General features: G+C 47.7%; 1 protein-coding gene and 1 pseudogene across 3 annotated transcripts in view; both read left to right on the top strand.

Moving 5' to 3' along the window:
* KLHL22 (kelch like family member 22) overlaps positions 1-20779 on the top strand; it is a 46922-nt gene that overhangs the window by 22104 nt on the left and 4039 nt on the right. For all 3 annotated transcript variants that reach the window (XM_064362846.1, XM_064362847.1, XM_064362845.1), the window contains exons 4-6: positions 2998-3716; positions 11998-12190; positions 19594-19827. In XM_064362846.1, the coding sequence (XP_064218916.1) occupies positions 2998-3716; positions 11998-12190; positions 19594-19827 (1146 nt within the window). The remainder of the gene's footprint in view (positions 1-2997; positions 3717-11997; positions 12191-19593; positions 19828-20779) is intronic.
* LOC105730701 (splicing factor 45-like) lies at positions 7653-9026 on the top strand (annotated as a pseudogene).

Below are 20779 nucleotides of genomic sequence, written 5' to 3'. Positions count from 1 at the left end.
AGTAAGGACAGGTCATCCTTCTCGGTATTGCTTGTAGCCATCTCTGTTCTGTGTTTCCATTTCCTTCCCCTTTGCCTGGCCTCCATCTCTACGTTTCCGCCATTTCCTTATTCTCCCTGCAGCAACCACACACACTGAAACCAGATCATCCTCACACCACCACTTTCCCTCTCTCACCAGTCAGCTTGGAGACCTGTAGTCTCTCTGTTGGTTTGGCCAGTGCTCCCTACAGCCCTGGGTCATCTTCCCCAGTGCCTCAGAGACCATCTCAGGGGCAGCAGCCTAGCTTTGTTTTTTTAACGTATCAGGCTTCTGAGCCAGGCTTGGTGGTTCATGCCTGTAATCCCAACACTTTTGGAGGCCAAGGTGAGAGGATCGCTGACGCCAGGAGTTTGAGACTAGCCTGGGCAACAAAGTGAGACCCCATTTCTATGGAAGCATTTTAAAAATAACCAGACATGGTGGCGTGTACCTATAGTTCCAGCTACTTGGGAGGCTGAGGTGAGAGGATCAAGAGCCCAGGAGGTGGAGGCTGTAGTAAGCTGTGATCACACTACTACATTCCAGCTTATCTCTAAAAAAAATCCGGCTTCTATGCAGTATTGTTTTAAAGCAGATTTTACTTGGCATAACCATGTCAAATCTATAGACCTATAGGATCATTTATGTTCACATATCTAGTGACTTTTGGGGGCTTCCCCAATGTGTTGTACTCTGCACTAGGCCTGGGACCAGACTCTTCACAGTGTCCCCAGAGGCCTCAGTCTGATTTCTAGTAACACTATCCTATTGGGTTACCCCAAGAAAATGCAGTCCCTTCTGGGGCTCCTACATGGCCTGAGCCCAGGCTGGTTCCTCTGTGAGATTCCACTGAGCAGAAAGCTCACTGCTCTAAAAACAGGACCAAAAGGAGAGACAGCAGGGTCCTCTCAAGGAGCTGCTACCCAGGCTTGTTCAGGGCTGTTTATGTTCACATTCTGCCCAAAACCTGGTCTTCAGGACCCTGCCCCATGACAAATCAGAACTTTAAGAAAACCTAGTATTTTGGGAAGAAGAGGCAAAGCAGAAGTACAGGCAAAGGGAGAAAGCAGCAGGTCAAGTGAAGATGGTCGGGACCTAGCAGAGCACCATGGGACACCTCATGTAGGGGACATACCTGCCCGACAGTTGGTAGGTCCCATTCAGTCTTTAGCACGTCACCTTGCAAGCAATATTAGATGTCTTTTGAATTTTGAAAAAGTTATTTTTAGTGATTATTGATAAGCTTTAAATAGCAAGAGAATTATTCCATGTGTAATGGTTAATTTACTGATGATTCTGCATAAGCCAGGTATTCCCATTTTTAGAGAAACTGATCAACTGCACTGAACCCATGGGCAGGAATTGGTAGCAGGGGAGTTCCCATTTCCCCGCAGTGTCCTGAAATGGAGCCGGTTTGGGAATCCAAAGAAAAAAGCATCAGACAACCAGGGTGATCAGGCCAAAGCATTTATTAGGAGGAGTTATGTACAGAGTGGTGCAGCATGTCCTCAAGACAGACCAGGAAAAAGAGAGGCTTTACCCAGGCTCGCCCACAGAATGGGTCAGGATATGGAGTTTCTATGAGGGTTTAAGGGATTTGTCTCAGGGTTGGAGTCAGTTTTTCTTTCAGTGTTTTGGGTAACAACCTTGATGCCTTTATCAGTGCCTGGGAATGTTCAAGGACCAGGTTTGGGTTCAAGCCTGCTGGGAAAACCTGCAGCTGGCTGGGTGACAGAGAGGTCAAGGTACTCTGTCAGTTTTCAATCTGGACATGGTAAAAAAGGAGGTGGGCACTGGGGGCCCCACCAAAACTCTAAAATCATGCTTCCTAAAGAATTTATCAACACCTAGTTTGTTCTCCCAGTTTTCCATAGGGCCCTTCCCTTTGTCTCCTATTCTAACAAGCTTTGGCTGTTTGTTCACAGAGTAGCCTTTAACAGCCCTCTGGTCGTGGCCTTGTTCCCAACTCCCTCCAGTGCCATTCTCTCTCTTGCTGTCCTTTTAAACCGCTAGTGCTTCCCCATGGTTAGGGAAGGGTTGATGTGGCTACCTGGGAGCCTCTGCACTCACTGGAGCCAAGTGGGTCTTGACCCAGCGCAGGACCTCAAGAACAGGGATCGCTTGAGTCCAGAAGTTTGAGACTTCAGTGAGCTATGATCTTGCCATGGCACTCCAGCCTGGGTGACAGAGCAAGACTGTCTCAAATTTTAAAAAGAAAAAAGAAAAAGAATTCTGAGTCATGTTCCTGAGTGGGTGCTGGTCGGGTGTCTGAGAGGCTCTGAGCACTTCTGGAGAACCAGGGTGGATGTTCTGACAGGGGGAAAAAGCTGGTTATGTTTTTGGTCCCAACATTTTTGGAGAGGCAGGCTCTTCTACAGAGTCCTAGGGTAAGGATGAGGGTGGTCTTAGGTCCTTTCCAAACCATGGATACATGACAGTGACCATTTGTGCTGCTTCCTGCTTTTCTGAAGAGCTAGTACTTTTGATCTAGGAGGGAATTGACATATATCAAGGGTCCACTCCTATGTGCTCTCTCATTTTCCTCATGTTGCTCTCCACTTTAGTGATCCTGTTTTATAGATGAAGAAACTGAGGCTTAGAGAGGTTGAAAACATGCTGTACAGGAGGCTGAGGCAGGATAATTGTTTGAACCCAGGAGGCAGAGGTTGCAGTGAGCAGAGATCGCGCCACTGCACCCCATCCTGGGCAACAAGAGCGAAACTCCTCTCAAAAAAAAACAAAACAAAAAAACATGCTATATATCCTGTCACCTGGTACATTTCCAAACCAGGATTTAAACCCAGTCTGCAGTAAGCCCCAGTCTGCAGTGTGTCAGGAAAGGTAGAGGACAATTAAGGAGGGCTTCTCGTCCACTTTGCCTGCCCCACAAGGGCCCGTATTTCTGCTATCATTCTGTCTCCCACCTTCAGATGCTTTTCCCAGCCCAGACTTGAATGGGTGTCATTCTCTCTGCAGATCCCAGAAATTATCCATTTCTGCTGTGATTTCCTCATGTCCTGGGTGGACGAAGAGAACATTCTCGATGTCTACCGGCTGGCAGAGCTGTTTGACTTGAGCCGCCTGACTGAGCAACTGGACACCTACATCCTCAAAAACTTTGTAGCCTTCTCTCGGACTGACAAGTACCGCCAGCTTCCATTGGAGAAGGTCTACTCCCTCCTCAGCAGCAATCGCCTGGAGGTCTCCTGTGAGACCGAGGTATATGAGGGGGCCCTTATATACCATTATAGCCTGGAGCAGGTACAGGCTGACCAGATCTCGCTGCACGAGCCCCCAAAGCTCCTTGAGACAGTGCGGTTTCCGCTGATGGAAGCTGAGGTCCTGCAGCGGCTGCATGACAAGCTGGACCCCAGCCCATTGAGGGACACAGTCTCCAGCGCCCTCATGTACCACCGGAACGAGAGCCTACAGCCCAGTCTGCAGAGCCCACAAACAGAGTTGCGGTCGGACTTCCAGTGCGTTGTGGGCTTCGGGGGCATTCACTCCACACCATCCACTGTCCTCAGTGACCAGGCCAAGTATCTAAACCCCTTACTGGGAGAGTGGAAGCACTTCACTGCCTCCCTGGCCCCCCGCATGTCCAACCAGGGCATTGCGGTGCTCAACAACTTCGTATACTTGATTGGAGGGGACAACAATGTCCAAGGATTTCGAGCAGAGTCCCGATGCTGGAGGTAGGACAGAGTGCTGGCTGGTCCCTTTGTCTTCAGGTGATGTGAGGGTGTGGAAGTCATGGGCTGAAAGAGCTGGTCAGGTTCCCTCCAGCGTTTCACATGAGCATCACTTGTCATTGTGGAATGAAGTCTGGGTGAATTCAGAGGTGGACAGCAGTGAGATAAGGGAAGGGGGCATTCGGATTGGCTTCTTTCCTGCGTGTCCCCTACTCCTCAGAAACCCATTCACCTTGTACCCCTGCTCGGCCTCTTCAGAGTGGGCTAGGTTGTGAGTGCATTGTGCAGGAGGAGAGGGGAGGGGAGCCCACAGCAGGAAAGGCTGGGATGAGAGGACCTGGGAGCAGGGCCAGCTGGGCAACTGCGCCCTCCGTCGTTCTCTGAGCTTTGATGCATATTTCGGTTTCCTATCACCAGTCTGCTTTGCTCTTTCTTCTCTCTTACCTGCTCGCTAATGGTGGAACAGGCTTCCTGCTGCTGTGCCTGAGCAGCACACAGTCTTCAGCCCAGGGGAGCGGTAAAGGCCAACAAGCATCACTGAGCCTCATGCTACATTTCCACTCCACCCTGTGGTCAGCCACGCACTTGGCATAATTTCTCCTGGGAGGAGGCAGGTTTCCCAAGAGAGGGTTTTGTGGACTGCTGTGATCTGTAGGATGCACCTGGCTCTATCAGTCACTTAGGCTGTGATCTCACAGACTTATTTCTGGGCGGAGCAAGGGACAGTGGGTCAAGTCCACAAGCCTTAGCTACCATTAGATTTCCAGAGACCCCTCCATCTTACCTTGGTGCATGTGAGAAATCTCCCCACGCTTCATGCTTAAAGATGGTGCTGTAGAGAGAGAGACTGCTCTGCAACTACTTCCAGCAGCCATGAACTAGATTCTGACTGACTTCATATTCATGTTTCTGTTTTCTGGGGACAGGGCAGGGTAGGGTCTGGCCTGGCCATGCCACTTGGAATCAAGCGTGGTAATCCTGGCCAAGGAGGAGAAGGCCATTTCTTGGCCACCTCTGCACTCCTGGCCCCAGGAAGTGATCATCTTTGTTAAGCTGCTGAGGCTCAGAGGTTGGCAGTAACATTGTGGTTAAATATGAGAAAGGGCAGGTTTCAGAAAAAAGGAAACAGCTACCTTCATTTCCTCCCTAAACATATGTTCCCCAGTGGGTGTGGCCACACCAGATTCAGACTTCCCTCTGGCCAAACCTTAAACCTTCTGTTTTAGGGGATTCAGTTTCCCATTCGGGAGACCAAGGCCAGACCACCCTGCTGAGAGCAACCTGTAGACCTGCAAAGTCAGTCTCTCCAGAGTGTTTTGGCCTCTGGCCCTTAGCAGAAGGTAGAGGCAACTGTGTGCCCAGTAGTGACGCTGGATGTTTCCACAGAGCTGTCCCTGACGTGGTGACAGCTAGGGATTCTGCCTGCCCCTGTCCTCTGTCCACCTGCTATATGGGCCATTGATCTCACTTTGACTTACAGTACAAGTCTGAATTTCCCCTTGTGCATGGGTGTTTGTGAGACTAAAGCTGAACTCTGGGTAATACTAATATTAGCCTCTGTAATCAATAACCAGTCTCAAACTCCTGTCTGAGAGTATGATCACAGTGGCAGGTGGGGTTGGCAAGACCTGCCTTGAGGGAGCAGGTGCCCACAGAGTGGTGGTGGTGGGAAGGACCACAGCCCTGCTGGTTAACCCAGGGGTGTATCATCTCTGCAGAACGAAGGCTTCATTAATCTTCCAGTGGACTCAGAACTTCCAGATGAATCTCTTAATTTGAATATTCTTTTTTTTTTTTTTGAGACAGGGTTTCACCATGTTGGTCAGACTGGTCTCAAACTCCTGACTTCAGGTAATCCACCCGCCTCGGCCTCCCGAAGTGCTGGGATTACAGGCGTGAGCCACTGTGCCCGGCCTTAATTTGAATATTCTTTTTTTTTTTTTTTTTTTTTTTGATACAGAGTTTCGCTCTTGTTACCCAGGCTGGAGTGCAATGGCGCAATCTCGGCTCACTGCAACCTCCGCCTCCGGGGTTGAGGCAATTCTCCTGCCTCAGCCTCCTGAGTAGCTGGGATTACAGGCACACACCACCATGCCCAGCTAATTTTTTGCATTTTAGTAGAGACAGGGTTTCACCATGTTGACCAGGATGGTCTCGATCTCTTGACCTTGTGATCCACCCGCCTCGGCCTCCCAAAGTGCTGGGATTACAGGCGTGAGCCACCGCGCCCGGCCCTAATTTGAATATTCTAAGAGTTTGGTTCTTTCTCTGCTTTCTCATCTCATCAGCCTTAGAACTGGTGAATTCAAAAAGCTTCAGGCTTTTAGAATATAAGGAAACAAGATTTTGTAGCAAATAAGGCTTTACATTTTAAGGAGTTATTACTTATCAGGTTATATCTTAAAGCATTGATACAGAAACTGCATATTAAAAAACCTTACCTTTCTTGGAGCAAATGGTATTTGCCTCCAAGATACCACTTTTTCTCTTTCATTCTTTCTTTCTTTGTATCTGTATTATCCACATCATTCTTTGTACCGTTCCCATAGCCATAGCCCTGTGGATTACTGAACACTAACTACGTGGTATACCTGGTAGTAGCTGATTACATGTTGCTATGTGCCCTAACACTACTTAAAGTAACAATTAAGGCTATGTGAAGTTCATGCCAATAATCCCAGCACTTTGGGAGGCTGAGGCAGCAGGATTGCTTGAGCCCAGAAGTTTAAAATCAGCCTGGGCAACAAACTGAGACCCCGTCTCTACCAAAAAAAAAAAGAAAAAATAATTTAACTAGGCCTGCAGTCCTGGCTACTCGGAAGGCTGAGGCAGGAGGATTGCTTGAGCCCAGGAGTGTAAGACTTCCATGAACTATGATCTATGATCATGCACCTGTACCGTAGCCTGGGCAACAGAGTAACACCTTGTCTCTAAAAAATTTTTTTTTAATAATGTGATTTTTCTTTTTCTTTCTTTTTTTTTTTTTTAAATGTGGATTCTCACTCTGTCACCAGGCTGGAGTACAGTGGTGCGATCTCTGCTCATTGCAATCACTGCCTCCCGGGTTCAAGCAGTTCTCCTGCCTTAGCCTCCCAAGGAACTGGGACTACAGGTGCACACCACCACGCCCAGCTAATTTTTTGTATTTTTAGTAAAGACGGGGTTTCACCATGTTGGTCAGGCTGGTCTCAAACTCCTGACCTTGTGATCTGCCCGCTTTGGCCTCCCAAAATGCTGGGATAACAGCCATGAGCAACCATGCCCAAACAATAATGTGATTTTTCTTTGGGCATTTTCATGGCTGCTAACATTTTAGAGTACATTTAATTTTTTTTTTTTTTTTTTTTGAGATTGCGTCTAGCTCTGTTGCCTAGGCTGGAGTGCAGTGGCATGATCTCAGCTCTTTGCAACCTCTGCCTTCTGGGTTCCAGTGATTCTCCTGCCTCAGCCTCTCGAGTACTTGGGATTACAGGCGTGAGCCACCGTGCCCAGCTAATTTTATATTTTTAGTAGAGACAGGGTTTCACCATGTTGACCAGGCTGGTCTCGAACTCCTGACTTCAGGTGATCCACCTGCCTCGACTTCCCAAGGTGCTGGGATTATAGCCATGAGCTGCCATGCCTGGTCAGTACATTTAATTTTAAAAATGGTTTAATAGACATTAAAACATTAATAGCCATGAAAATGCTTAAGTCATGGAAATTTAGAAGAAAAACAGTCTACTGAATTTAACAAGAATTCCAGAATATTTTTGTACCAACTCTAGGATTCATCTCTGAGTTTACAATAGGATGATATAAATCTGAGTTAAAGTGACTCTCCTGACTCAGCGGAGGGTGGGCGCTGCCAAGGGCTCCTGCTGCCGGCGGGTTTCCGCGGAGTGCCGCCCGGCTCCGCGCTGCCGCCGCCGCCGCCACCGCCGTGGCCCATGGGCAGAGTCGGCCGGGCAGGCCGGCATTAAACTGAGGAAAAGATGTCCCTGTACGATGACCTAGGAGTGGAGACCAGTGACTCAAAAACAGAAGGCTGGTCCAAAAACTTCAAACTTCTGCAGTCTCAGCTTCAGGTGAAGAAGGCAGCTCTCACTCAGGCAAAGAGCCAAAGGACAAAACAAAGTACGGTTCTTGCCCCAGTCATTGACCTAAAACGAGGTGGTTCCTCAGATGACCGGCAAATTGTGGACACTCCACCGCATGTAGCAGCTGGGCTGAAGGATCCTGTTCCCAGTGGGTTTTCTGCAGGGGAAGTTCTGATTCCCTTAGCTGACGAATATGATCCTATGTTTCCTAATGATTATGAGAAAGTAGTGAAGCGCCAAAGAGAGGAACGACAGAGACAGCGGGAGCTGGAACGACAAAAGAAAATAGAAGAAAGGGAAAAAAGGCGTAAAGACAGACATGAAGCAAGTGGGTTTTCAAGGAGACCAGATCCAGATTCTGATGAAGATGAAGATTATGAACGAGAGAGGAGGAAAAGAAGTATGGGCGGAGCTGCCATTGCCCCACCCACTTCTCTGGTAGAGAAAGAAAGAATTACCCCGAGATTTTCCTTATGAAGAGGACTCAAGACCTCGATCACAGTCTTCCAAAGCTGCCATTCCTCCCCCCGTGTATGAAGAACAAGACAGACCGAGATCTCCAACTGGGCCTAGCAACTCCTTCCTCGCTAACATGGGGGGCATGGTGGCGCACAAGATCATGCAGAAGTATGGCTTCCGGGAGGGCCAGGGTCTGGGGAAGCATGAGCAGGGGCTGAGCACCGCCTTGTCGGTGGAGAAGACCAGCAAGCGTGGCGGCAAGATCATCGTGGGCGATGCCACAGAGAAAGATGCATCCAAGAAGTCAGATTCAAATCCACTGACTGAGATACTTAAGTGTCCTACTAAAGTGGTCCTCCTAAGGAACATGGTTGGTGCGGGAGAGGTGGATGAAGACTTGGAAGTTGAAACCAAGGAAGAATGTGAAAAATATGGCAAAGTTGGAAAATGTGTGATATTTGAAATTCCTGGTGCACCTGATGATGGAGCAGTACGGATGTTTTTAGAATTTGAGAGAGTTGAATCAGCAATTAAAGCGGTTGTTGACTTGAATGGGAGGTATTTTGGTGGACGGGTGGTAAAAGCATGTTTCTACAATTTGGACAAATTCAGGGTCTTGGATTTGGCAGAGCAAGTTTGATTTTAAGAACTAGAGCACGAGTCATCGCCAGTGATTCTTAAACGAACTGCAGCTGAGAAAAGAAGGAAAAAGGTCACAGCCTGCATGGCTGTTGCATACCAAGACTCTTGGAAGGACTTCTAAGATATATGTTGATTGATCCCTTTTTTATTTTGTGGTTTTTAAATATAGTATAAAAATCCTTTAAAAAAACAAAAAAGTGACTCTCCTAGTCAGTTTGAGCTGCTAAAACAAATGCTATAGATGGAGTGACTTAAACAACAAATCTCTGTTTCTCACTGTCTGGACACTGGAAAGTCCAAGGTCATGGTGTTGGCCAGTTCAGTCCTGGTAAGTGCCCTTTCTGGCTATGTTCTCACATGGTGGAGAGAAGAGCTGTAGTCTTGGGCACTAAGCCCATCATGGGGCTCCACCCTCATGACCTGATCACCTCCCAAAGGCCATGCCTCCCAGTACCATCACGTCGGGGTTTAGGCTTTCAACGTAGGGATTTTTGGGGAATCTAAACATCTAGTCCATAGCAATAACTAAAATTATTTATATCATTATATGAAAAAGTAAAGCTTATTTTTATTAGAAAAATATTACTTGAGGACTTACAAGTCCCTTATATTAATTATAAGTGGAAAATTAATAAAGAGGAAGACGTGGGATACAGGACACAGCAGGAAATAAATCAGTGGAATTTTGGCTGTGTCTAAATTGTTGACATATGGTGTCACTGTGTATGTCTTTAAATCTGAAGCCACAAATCCACATGAACTCAGCTTAAAAAGCTGTGAGGACAATAGACTAGAAGCAACAAGCAGGAGCATCTGGAGGGCCGTGTCTCACTCTGGTTGCAGACACTTGGGGTACAGATGTTGATTGAGCCAGACTGAACACCAGAGAGGAGAGACTTGTACATAAAGGAGCATGGCACACAGAAAAGGCAGTAAATGGCACCATCCCAGCCACTTGACGGGACCTCTGTGAGTGCTGCACCCCAAGTCTGGACTGCTAGTCCCCAGCCAGACCTTCTCCTGGCTTGTGCCTCAGGTCGTGCAGCTATCAGACCCTACCTTCTCAGGAGGCCTTTCCTGATCGCTGGAAGGGAGCTCTGCCCTCCCCAGGCCTCGCTGACCAGCAGGTCACTCATCTCCTTACCTCACTTTCTTTCCTTCACAGTGTCTGTCATTATATCAAGCCTTTATTTGCCCTCATTTGCCCTGGTTAGCCTGTTTCCATTCTGCAGGGGAAGGCAGGGCCCTTGCCTCTCTTTAGGCTCCCTCTGGATGTAGTGCTGAGCACTGTACTCCATCCACAGTGCAGGGGCTGTGAATGTTGGTCGAGTGAATGTTGATTCATTGCTGGTAATCTTATTCCTCTGTTTAGTTCATTCAGCAGACAGTGCATGATCTGCCCTGAGCCAGAGGCTACACTGAGGTCTAGGAATACAGAAATGAACCCTGTTCCATTAGAACCCCCAAGTTAACAAGGACCCTTTTTATGCTCATCCTTTGTGATTCCTCTTGATAGCTTTTCTAGGCAGGTGATATCACCTCATTGGACAGGTGCAGAACTGAGTGAACCCCAAGAGATTAAAACTGATGTCCAGGCACACCCAGCTAGACAAGGCAGAGCCCAGGATTCACACCAGGTCAGTGAGACCCAGGTGCATGTTCCTTCTGTTGGCTCTGCCTCCTGAGGCTCCTGTTTGCTGCATTCCTTGTTGGCATGGAGGGCCTGGCCACGCTGCAGGGGCTGCAGGAAGCAGCTGCAGAGCACAGCTAACTTGTGCTCTGGAGCAAAAGATGAAACTGATCGTTTCACTGACCAGCATAGGGCACAGGCCAGAGAACACTTTGGTTAGTCTCTTGTAAACCAGTTGAAGTTAGACTTGTTCTCTTTGGAAGTGGTCTTCTTCTGGAGAAATAAAAACACTTGTCTGAAAGGCTATAACTATCTGCAGACTGTTGGGCAAGGAGGCTTCAGATACTGGCTTTGGGCTCACTTGAGTCCTGGCCCCTTGTGGCTCTGTGATCATCTCTTCCACATTGTAGGCCATGCTCCCTGTGGGTGCTTAGTCCAGGAGCCCTACTTGGGTTCTGGCCAGACTCCTGCACTACAACCTGCCCACCCTCATGGGCCTGCTGCAACCAGCCCCATGCCTTTTCTCCCAAGGGGGTCCCTGGAATCTCACACACCCTGCCCTTACAGAGCCCACCGTCCAGGGTGGGAGTTAACACTTCCACTTTCCCAGAGACGGAGACCTTGAGGAGTGGAGGGGAGGTTAGGAAACTCGGGGCTGGCAGCATGGTGGGAGGAGGTGAAAGTGGGGTGACCGGAGCCTGGCACATGCTGCTGTTGACAAAGCTGAAGGTATGATGGGTGCTGTGTGCAGGGTATTCCTGAGCAGACCACTCCTGATTGAGTGCTGGGCGAAGTTCAAGGCTGGGAGGCTGGTAAGGGGGCTGATGCATCCATCTAGTCAAGAGGCTGTATTTGGAGGCCCTCTGAGTGGGAGCAAGGTCGATGAGGTGAGGCAAGTGAGATGAAAGTGGCCGTACAAACAGCCATTGAGGCTGAGGCAGGAGGATCGCCCAAGTCCAGGAGTTCAGGACCAGCCTGGATAATATAGTGAGACCTTGTCTCTACAAAAAAAAAAAAAAAAAAAAAAAAAAGTAGCTGGTGTAGTTGTGGGTGCCTGTAGTCTCAGCTACTCAGGAGACTGAGGTGATAGGATCACTTAAGCACAGGCAGTTGAGGTTACAGTGGGCTATGATTGTGTCACTGCCACTGCATTTCAGCCTGGAGGACAGAAAGACCTTGTCTCAAAAAAAAAAAAAAAAAAACCAGCCATCGGACAGCCCAGGTGGACAGTTAGGTGGAAACACAGGAGGCTCCTGGCCACTCCTTCCATGCTATGTGTAGGGGAGCACCTGTGCTCAGGTGTGTAATAGCCTGCTAGCCTGGTTGTAGATTGGTGTGCACTGGTATGTGGGGCAGTTAGGGGAGGGTTCAGGCTGAGCTGAGGCAAAGAAGAAACGGGGCTAGAACAAGAGGTACAAGCCTGTGGGGCAGCCTCCCTGCCTAGTCAGTGCTGTGCTTTCATGTCTCGGCACAGGTATGACCCACGGCACAACCGCTGGTTCCAGATCCAGTCCCTGCAGCAGGAGCACGCCGACCTGTCTGTGTGTGTTGTAGGCAGGTACATCTACGCTGTGGCGGGCCGCGACTACCACAATGACCTGAATGCTGTGGAGCGCTATGACCCTGCCACCAACTCCTGGGCCTATGTGGCCCCGCTCAAGAGGGAGGTAAGGAAGCTCTACAAGAGCGGGCTTCTCCTGCCTAATTTCCTTCCCCAGGATGTGCAAAGAGTGAGAGGCCCAGGTGTCAAGGCCTGTCCCAGGTCAGGGAACCAGGCTCAGTCAGCAGTATCCATGCCCCTCCAGAGACCCTGCATTGAATGCACTGATGGGGGGCCCATGAGGTTCAACCAGCCCACCTAGGGAGAAGGTTCATCAATGATCCAGACCCCATTGCCCAGAATTGCACCCCGCTTGTGAGTCTCACATGCTGAGACCTTGTCACACCACCTTGGCCCTGGGAAGCTGCTTTAGCCTTGCGGTTCAAGTGTGGGTAGAACATTTGCTCTTTGCACAGCTGAGACGAGCTGGGACACTTCCAAAGATGTTAAACAGGAAAAGGTCCCGAGAGAGGTTAGGGCTTTCAGTAGCACAGCTCACTGGCAATCCTCGGAATTCTTCCCTCTCAGCCCCCTGAAGGGTGGGGCCTTCCAGAGCCAAAAAACTTTTGAGGTTTTATTTTTATATTAAATCCTATGTTTGAATATTGGGACAATTTGAAAGAAAAAAAATCATGTGCATCATATATATATGCTACCTTGGTTTATTTTAATTTGAAGATGTTTAGAATTATGTTCATTGTGGAAAAGTGATGCTTTAGGGAGGTGCCTCTCTTTTATCTTATGGCTTTGGGGTACTCGGGCCTGGTGTAAGAACCAAACCCAAAGAACCATCCCAGGGAAGGAAGAGGCCTTGCTGGCCCCCTACCTCCTAGGTCTCAGCCTCTGAGAACAGGGTACGTATCCTGCTAGTACTGGCTTAGCATTTGTGGAGCACCTGCTATGGGCCAGGTGCACCTTTAGGGATTCCCGAGCACCTCAGAGGCAGAGGAGGGTATGGAGGGCAGGTTCTGCCTATGCGGCCTCGGGAAGTTTAGCAAGAACTCTGGCTTTTGTAAGCCTCTTTCCAGTATCGCTCATGACCCCCACAATCCCCCTAGGGACTTAGATTTTGACTTCAGGGGGTCAGGGCTAGTGTCTCCCCAATGGATCCAGCTCTTCTTCATCCAGGTCATTCACACAGCCCACACAGATTTTTCTCTTGGGCAGCTGTGAGCTGCAAGCTATGGCCTGCTCCTTGCTCTCAGCTTCTTTGGGGAGAAGGAAACCTCTTTGGAGGGACACTCTGAACCCCCATCTTGGAGAAAAAAGCAGATTTTTCGTGGAGAAGATCAAGAGGCTCTTGAGACCAAGGAGATAAGAAGGGCTCTTGGATTCTATTCAGGAAGGGTGTTGGGGGAAGCCTCCTAGGTGGGTGTTGTGGGAGGGGCTTAGCAGTTTCTTTGTCCATGGCAGCTGGGGAAGCAGCAGTTCTCCAGCTTGGCCACAGAGGGGCAGCCTTAGCTTTCAACCAGCTGTGTCCTGGCTGCTAGTATTCCTTCCTTCATGCACACATTCATTCCTCAACTACTAAGCGCCATGTACCAAGTCCTGGGAATCCAGTGGTGAGAAGAAATGAGAAAGATTTCCACTCCATGGTGTTTACAGCCTTGTAGGAGAAACCACTTTTAACCACCAAACAAATCAATAAAGTGGTTACAATTACGGTAAGTGAAATGAAGAGGGGGCTTAACTGAAGGATTTCCAGGGAGGGGGCTCTGGTAGGATGAATCTAGAGGGAGGGACTGTTTGGGGACTGTCTGTCTGAGGAGATGTCAATTAGACCTGCCATTTACAAAGGAAGGAAATTAACTGGGAATGTTTCCTCAATTCCTGTCTTCTCGGTTAAAAGAATTTAAGCAAGAGACATGCAGCATACAGATACCAATGTAAGGCAGTTTATTGCAAAAGTGGGGCTGGGCGCAGTGGTTGGGCCCGGCGCAGTGCCTCATGCCTGTAATCCCAGCACTTTGAGAGGCCAAGGCGGGTGGATCACCTGAGGTCAGGAGTTGAAGACCAGTCTGACCAACATGGAGAAACCCCATCTCTACTAAAAATACAAAATTAGCCGGGCGTGGTGGCACATACCTGTAATCCCAGCTACTCAATAGGCTGAGGGAGGAGAAGCACTTCAACCCAGGAGGTGGAGTTTGCAGTGAGCCAAGATCATGCCATTGCACTCCAGCCTGGGCAACAAAAGCGAAACTGTATCTCAAACAAACAAACAAACAAAGCAAAATGGAAGGTACATTCTCAAGGCCAAGTCAGAGCAGGCTGCTCGAGAATGAGATTGCCCCAACTGGCACTGAGAAACCTCCCTTATGGGAGTGTCTTACATGATTATTCATAAATGGGTGGGAAGAGGTGTTACTCATAAACCTGTTTTGGGTGGTCTTCTAGCAGCACATGTGCTGTGGCTGTATATGCTAATGCATATATCCCATGTCTCATTAGCGTCTTAAACCTCCACCCAGGGAGTGTTTTTACTCTTACAATGAATAAAAGGTTACTTTCGAAGCAGGCAAAACTGGGACAAACTATACAACACATGCTGCCTAGGGTGGAAAGTCCGTTGTGGGGTTAACTACTAGAGCTGGATAAACTCAACTGAAAGAGGGGTTGGGGCTTTTGAAACCCCTGGTTTGGTTAACATGTCTCAAAGGTCATAGTTTTTTCTGGGCATGTTAGGGGCTGAGGCTGGCCTGGAGTCCACTTCCCTGTTCATATCTAACCATCTGCCTAGTCTAACAGAAGCACCTTCCAGGGCAGGAGAGGGGCTCACAACTTTTCCTGAGCAGGAGAGGAAGTGTGGGGTATGCTTATAGAAGAAGAAAGTCTGAGGATCAAGAGCAGAGCAAGCGAGGCTGGCTCTGGGTTGTCACATGGTGTGGGCCAAAAGCAGCAGTAGCCTCTGGTGGCACACAGCTGTGGAGCTGGAGGGAGATGTAAGGGTTCAGAGTGTAGTGTGCAGGTAAACTGATCAGGATTGCTGATGGATGTTGGGGATGAAAAAGGATAGATCGTGTTGGCAGGGGGTGGTGGCTCACGCCTGTAATCCCAACACTTTGGAGGTGGGCAGATCACCTGAAGTCAGGAGTTCAAGACCAGCCTGGCCAATGGGGTGAAACCGCATCTCTACTAAAAATACAAAAATTAGCTAGGCGTAGTGGCTGATACCTGTAGTCCCAGCTACTCAGGAGGCTGAGACAGGAGAATTGCTTGAAACCAGGAGACAGAGGTTGCAGTGAGCCAAGATCATTCCACCACACTCCAGCCTGGGCTACAGGGCAAGACTCTGTCTCAAAACAAACAACCCCACAGGATTGGTATGCTGAATATTATAAAAAGCTGATGAAAGAAGTAAACGATACGAATAGATGGAGAGACATACCAAGTTCATGGACTGGAAGACTCAAATAGTAAAAATGTCAGTTTTTTCCCAACCCAATTAATACATATATTAATACAGTATTCCTTATATTGATATAGTATTAATACAGGAATACTAGTATTCCTATCAAAATTCCAGGAAGGTTTTTGTACTGTTAAGGGAAAATGAAAATGGAAGCTGAGGTTTGGATATACCCCTTGGCCAACTGCCTATAGCCATGTAACTGAAACTTAAGCTTTCCTCCCTCTGTGTGATAACATTGCAAAGAAAGCTTATGCAGCTCCACATGCACAGTAGGGAACAATATACTTCCTCATTCATGCTTGGTACATTGTGCTGTAACTGCTATGAATTGAGGCTTCATACCACTTCCAGTTTGGGGTTTCCTGGTTCATGAACTCTTCTTTTAAATACACAATAAGGTTTTTTAAAATTTTTAATTTGTTTATTTTTTGAGACAGAGTCTTGCTCTGTCACCGATGCTGGAGTGCAATGGCATGATCCCGGATCACTGCAACCTCTGCCTCCCCGGTTCAAGTGATTTTCCTGCCTCAGCCTCCCAAGTAGCTGGGATTACAGGTGAGCCCCACCACGCCTGGCTAATTTTATATTTTTAGTATCAACAGGGTTTCACCATGTTGCCCAGGCTGTTCTTGAACCCATGGTCTCAAGTGATCTGCCTGCCTGCTTACTAAAGTGCAGGGATTACAGGTGTGAACCATCACACCCAGCCTAAAATTTTTTTTATTGCTGGGCGCAGTGGCTCACATCTGTAATCCCAGCACTTTGGGAGGCTGAGGAGCGTGTATCATTTAAGGTTAGGAAGTCAAGACCAGCCAGGCCAACATGGTGAAACCCTGTCTCTACTAAAAATGCAAATATTAGCTGGGTGTGGTGGCACACACCTATAATCCAGCTGCTTGGGAGGCTGAGGCACAAGAATCACTTGAAGCCAGGAGGAAGAGGTTGCAGTGAGCCAAGATTGTGTCACTGCACTCCAGCCTGGGCAACAGAGTGAGACTCTGTCTCAAGAAATAATAAAAAAATAAATTTAAAAATGTATTTTTTTAAATTTATTTGCTTTTACTTGTGACAGTAGATATACATGAGATTGTTCTGAAATTTATATGTAAAGACAAAGGAACTAGAATAGCCCAAATAATTTTGAAAAAGAACAGTAAAATGGGAGGAATCTGCCCAATGTCAAGATTACTACATAGCTACAGTAATCAAGGTCATGGTATCGATAGAGCAGTAGACACATAGATCAGTGGAACAGGGTGGAAAACCCACAGATGCAGGTAAATATACCCAGTCGTGTTATGCATGATTTTCGAAAAAGGTGCAGAAGCAATTGAGTGGAGAAAAGATATCTTTCAGCAAATAGTACTGGAGCAATTAGACATCCATCGGCAAAAATATGAACATCAACCCAAGGCTCATTCCATGTACCAAAATTAATTCAAAACGGTTTATGGATTTAAATGTAAAAATTTTCTAGAAAAGAAAATTTTTTAAGATCTAGGTTGAGGCAAGGAATTCTTAGATGTGACCCCAAAAGCATGCACCATAAAAAGAAAAATTGATAAGCTGGACTTCATCAAAATTAAAAAATATTTGCAAACCACCTATCTGACAAAGGACTAGTAGCAAATAAATACATGCATAAACAACTCTTAAAACTCAGTAAAATACTGCAAATAACCCCATTAGAAAGAGGGCAAAAGAGCTGAAGAAACTTCACTGAAGACGATATGCAGATGGCAAATAAGCATATAGGGAGATATGTAACATTATTAGCTATTAGGGAAATGTAAATTATTATTTTATTTATTTGTATTTTTTTTTCTTGAAATGGAGCCTCACTCACCCAGGCTGGAGTGCAGTGGTGCGAGCTTGGCTCACTGCTACCTCTGCCTCCTGGGTTCAAGCGGTTCTCCTGTCTCTGCCTCCCAAGTAGCTGAGACTACAGGCACGTGCCACCACACCTGGCTAATTTTTGTATTTTTAGTAGAGACAGGGTTTCATCATGTTGGCCAGGCTGCTCTCAAAGTCCTGACTTCAGGTTATCCACCCGCCTCAGCCTCCCAAAGTGCTGGGATTACAGGCGTGAGCCACTGCGTCCGGCCCGGGAAATGTAAATTAAAGCCACAGTGAGAGAACTACCTCATGATGGCTAAAATAAAAAGCAGTGACAAGACGAAATACTGGTTGGTGACTGTGCAGGGAAACTATGCTCATGCATTGCTGATGGGAATGTGAGATGGTATAGCCGCTCTGGAAAACACGTCTGGCAGTTTCTTCCAACTATCATGTGACCCAGCAGTTACCATCCTGGGTATTTATCCCAGAGAAATGAAAAGTACTCTGTACACGTTAGCTGGTCATGGTGACACGTGCCTGTAATCCCAGCTACTCAGGAGGCTGAGGCAAGAGGATTGCTTGAACCTGGGAGGCAGAGGTTGCAGTGAGTCAAGATTGTGCCACTATACTCCAGCACGGGCAATAGATCAAGACCCTGTTTCCAAAAATAACAAAAATTACCTGTACATGAATGTTAATAGTAACTTTATTAGTAATAGGCAGAAACTGGAAACAGATGTTTTCAACAGTGAGTGGTTAAACAAGCCATCGTACATACACATGGAATACTACTCAGCAATAAAAAGGGAACTATTGGTGCATATTCAATACCCATTATCTGAAATTTTGAATCTTTGCATTACAGTTAACTGGTTCAGCATTCCTTGTCCAAAAGTCTGAAATGCTTCCAACAAACATTTCCTTTGAGTGCCATGTTTGTGTTAAAAAAGTCTCAGATTTTGGATGTACTCAACCTGTACATGCAACAACCTGGCGGAACCTGGGTTTGGTAGAAAGCCAGTGTCGAAAGGTTGTATACTGATTTAATTCAGCCAACACCCTTGAAGTTACAAAAATTGTAGAAATAGAGAAGAGATTGGTGGTTTCCTGGGTTAAAGGAGGGGATTAGGGTAAGGGAAGTGAGTGAGTGTCACCCTAAAGTGTGGCCCCTTGGGATCCTGGTGGTGATAGAACAGTTCTGTGGCTGTGTTCATGTCAGCATCCTGGTGACACTGATACAGTAACACAGGCTCTTACCGTTGGGGAAAGAAGGCACATGCGACCTCGGTATTATTACTTCCGACTACTTGTTACTCTACACTTATTTCAGAATGCAAAGTTTAATTAAAAAGAAAAACCTCCCAGACCCCTACCAGTGATAGGAGAAAACCCAAACCAAACCCTTGGTGTGTGTTCTTCCTTCCCACTGCTCTATTCATCTCTCTAGCCTCTTGTTTTGCCACCCGCATAGCCTCGGTGTTACTGACCTGCCTGGTGGCATAGCTCTGGAGCCTCCACACCCTGAGGGTCTCCTCTACCCTCAAAACACTTAGAGCCTTGCCTTGGGGCCTTCTGTTGGCCTGCTGGGTGTGAGTGGGTGGGTTCTGAAAGTGGTAGGGGTAGGGTGAGGAGTGCCCATGATGGGGGCAGGCTGCGCCCTATGGAGATAGCCCACCAGAGGGAGAGTAAAAAACCCACAAAATGTTCAGGACCAGAATCAAGACCTGTGTGTATTTTCCTCGCCATGTCATGAGTCAGTAGATGTTATTTCCAAACAGATTTTGAAAGCAGGCTCAGCAGGCCAGGAGGATTGCATGGCCAGTGGGAGTAGGGGAGGGGTGGAGGCCACTGAGGGCTGGTCAGCAGTCCTCAGTGTTCTGGGGCTTCTCCCAGACTGACTTGAAAAACATGATTTTATTTTCTTGGAGTTTCCCCATGTAGGTGTTAACTTTAGGGGCAAAGGAAAGACAAAGGTTACATTTGATCTCTGAGTCTATAGATACATCCCCTATTGGGAAGAGGTTAGAGGTCAGTGACCAGGACAGTACGTCCAGTGAGAATCAAGGGAACATTGTCGTCTGCATGTGAGGAGGAACTGAGAAGTGGTGAGGCCTCACAGCATTATCAGGCAGGTGTGGAGTGGTGAGTGGCCTTGACAGAGTCCACCCAGTCACCTTTCCTCACTGCTATCTCACGCCAGTTCTGGTGGCTCCACACAGGTGTATGCTCACGCTGGTGCGACGCTGGAAGGGAAGATGTATATCACCTGCGGCCGCAGAGGGGAGGACTACCTGAAAGAAACACACTGCTATGATCCAGGCAGCAACACTTGGCACACACTGGCTGATGGGCCTGTGCGGCGCGCCTGGCACGGCATGGCGACCCTCCTCAACAAGCTGTATGTGATCGGGGGCAGCAACAACGATGCTGGCTACAGGAGGGATGTGCACCAAGTGAGTGGGGCCTGGGGCTGTCCGCACCCATCATCGTTCCCAACCCTCTCAGTTGCTGTGGATGGAAAATGTAATTGCAATATGTGCCTTTTTAAAATAGACTATTTTTTAGAGCAGTTATAGGTTTACAGCAAAATTAAGTGGAAGGTACAGTTTCCATACACCCCTTTTTCCCCCATACACTTATAGCCTCCCCACTGCAGATCTCTCACTGCAGAGGGGTGGATGTATCACAGTTGTTGAGACTGCATCACTCTTGGCACATTCTGTAAGTTTGGACAACTGTCACCATGACAGTATCATACACATTTCTACCTTTTCTTATTATACTTAAAAACTTTTAGGCCGGATGTGGTGGCACATGCCTGTAATCCCAGCAGTTTGGGAGGTAGAGGCGAGAGGATCACTTGAACTCAGGAGTTTGAGACTAGCCTAGCCAACATGGTGGAACCCCATTTCTACAAAATACAAAAATTAGCCAGGTGTGGTGGCGCATGCCTGTAATCTCAGCTACTTGGGAGGCTGAGGTTGGAGGATGGCTTGAGCCCAGGACAGAGGTTACAATAAGCTGAGATCATGCCACTGCATTCCAGCCTGGGCTTTAGGCCGAGGCATGATGACACAAACCTGTAGTCCCAGTTACTCAGGAGGCTGAGGTGGGAGGATTGTTTAAGCCCAGCAGTTGGAGCCTGCATTGAGCTATGATCACACCACTGATCCCCAGCCTAGGTGACAGAATGAGACCCTGTCTCTATTAAAAAAAGAACAAACTTTTATTATAAAGTTAATATAACCACATTGCAGGAACTTTAAAAAATAGAGAAGGGTGTCTGGGCGCAGTGGCTCACGCCTGTAATCTCAACACTTTGGGAGGCCGAGGTAGGTGGATCACAAGATCTGGAGTTTGAGACCAGCCTGGCCAAGATGGTGAAACCTTGTCTCTACCAAAAAT

Source organism: Aotus nancymaae, unplaced genomic scaffold (genome assembly GCF_030222135.1).
Source record: "Aotus nancymaae isolate 86718 unplaced genomic scaffold, 86718_ANA_hifiasm-v0.15.2.pri h1tg000049l, whole genome shotgun sequence".
Lineage (NCBI taxonomy): Eukaryota > Metazoa > Chordata > Mammalia > Primates > Aotidae > Aotus > Aotus nancymaae.
The sequence above is the reverse complement of the archived record's forward strand: the minus strand, read 5'-3'. Positions and strand labels throughout refer to the sequence as shown.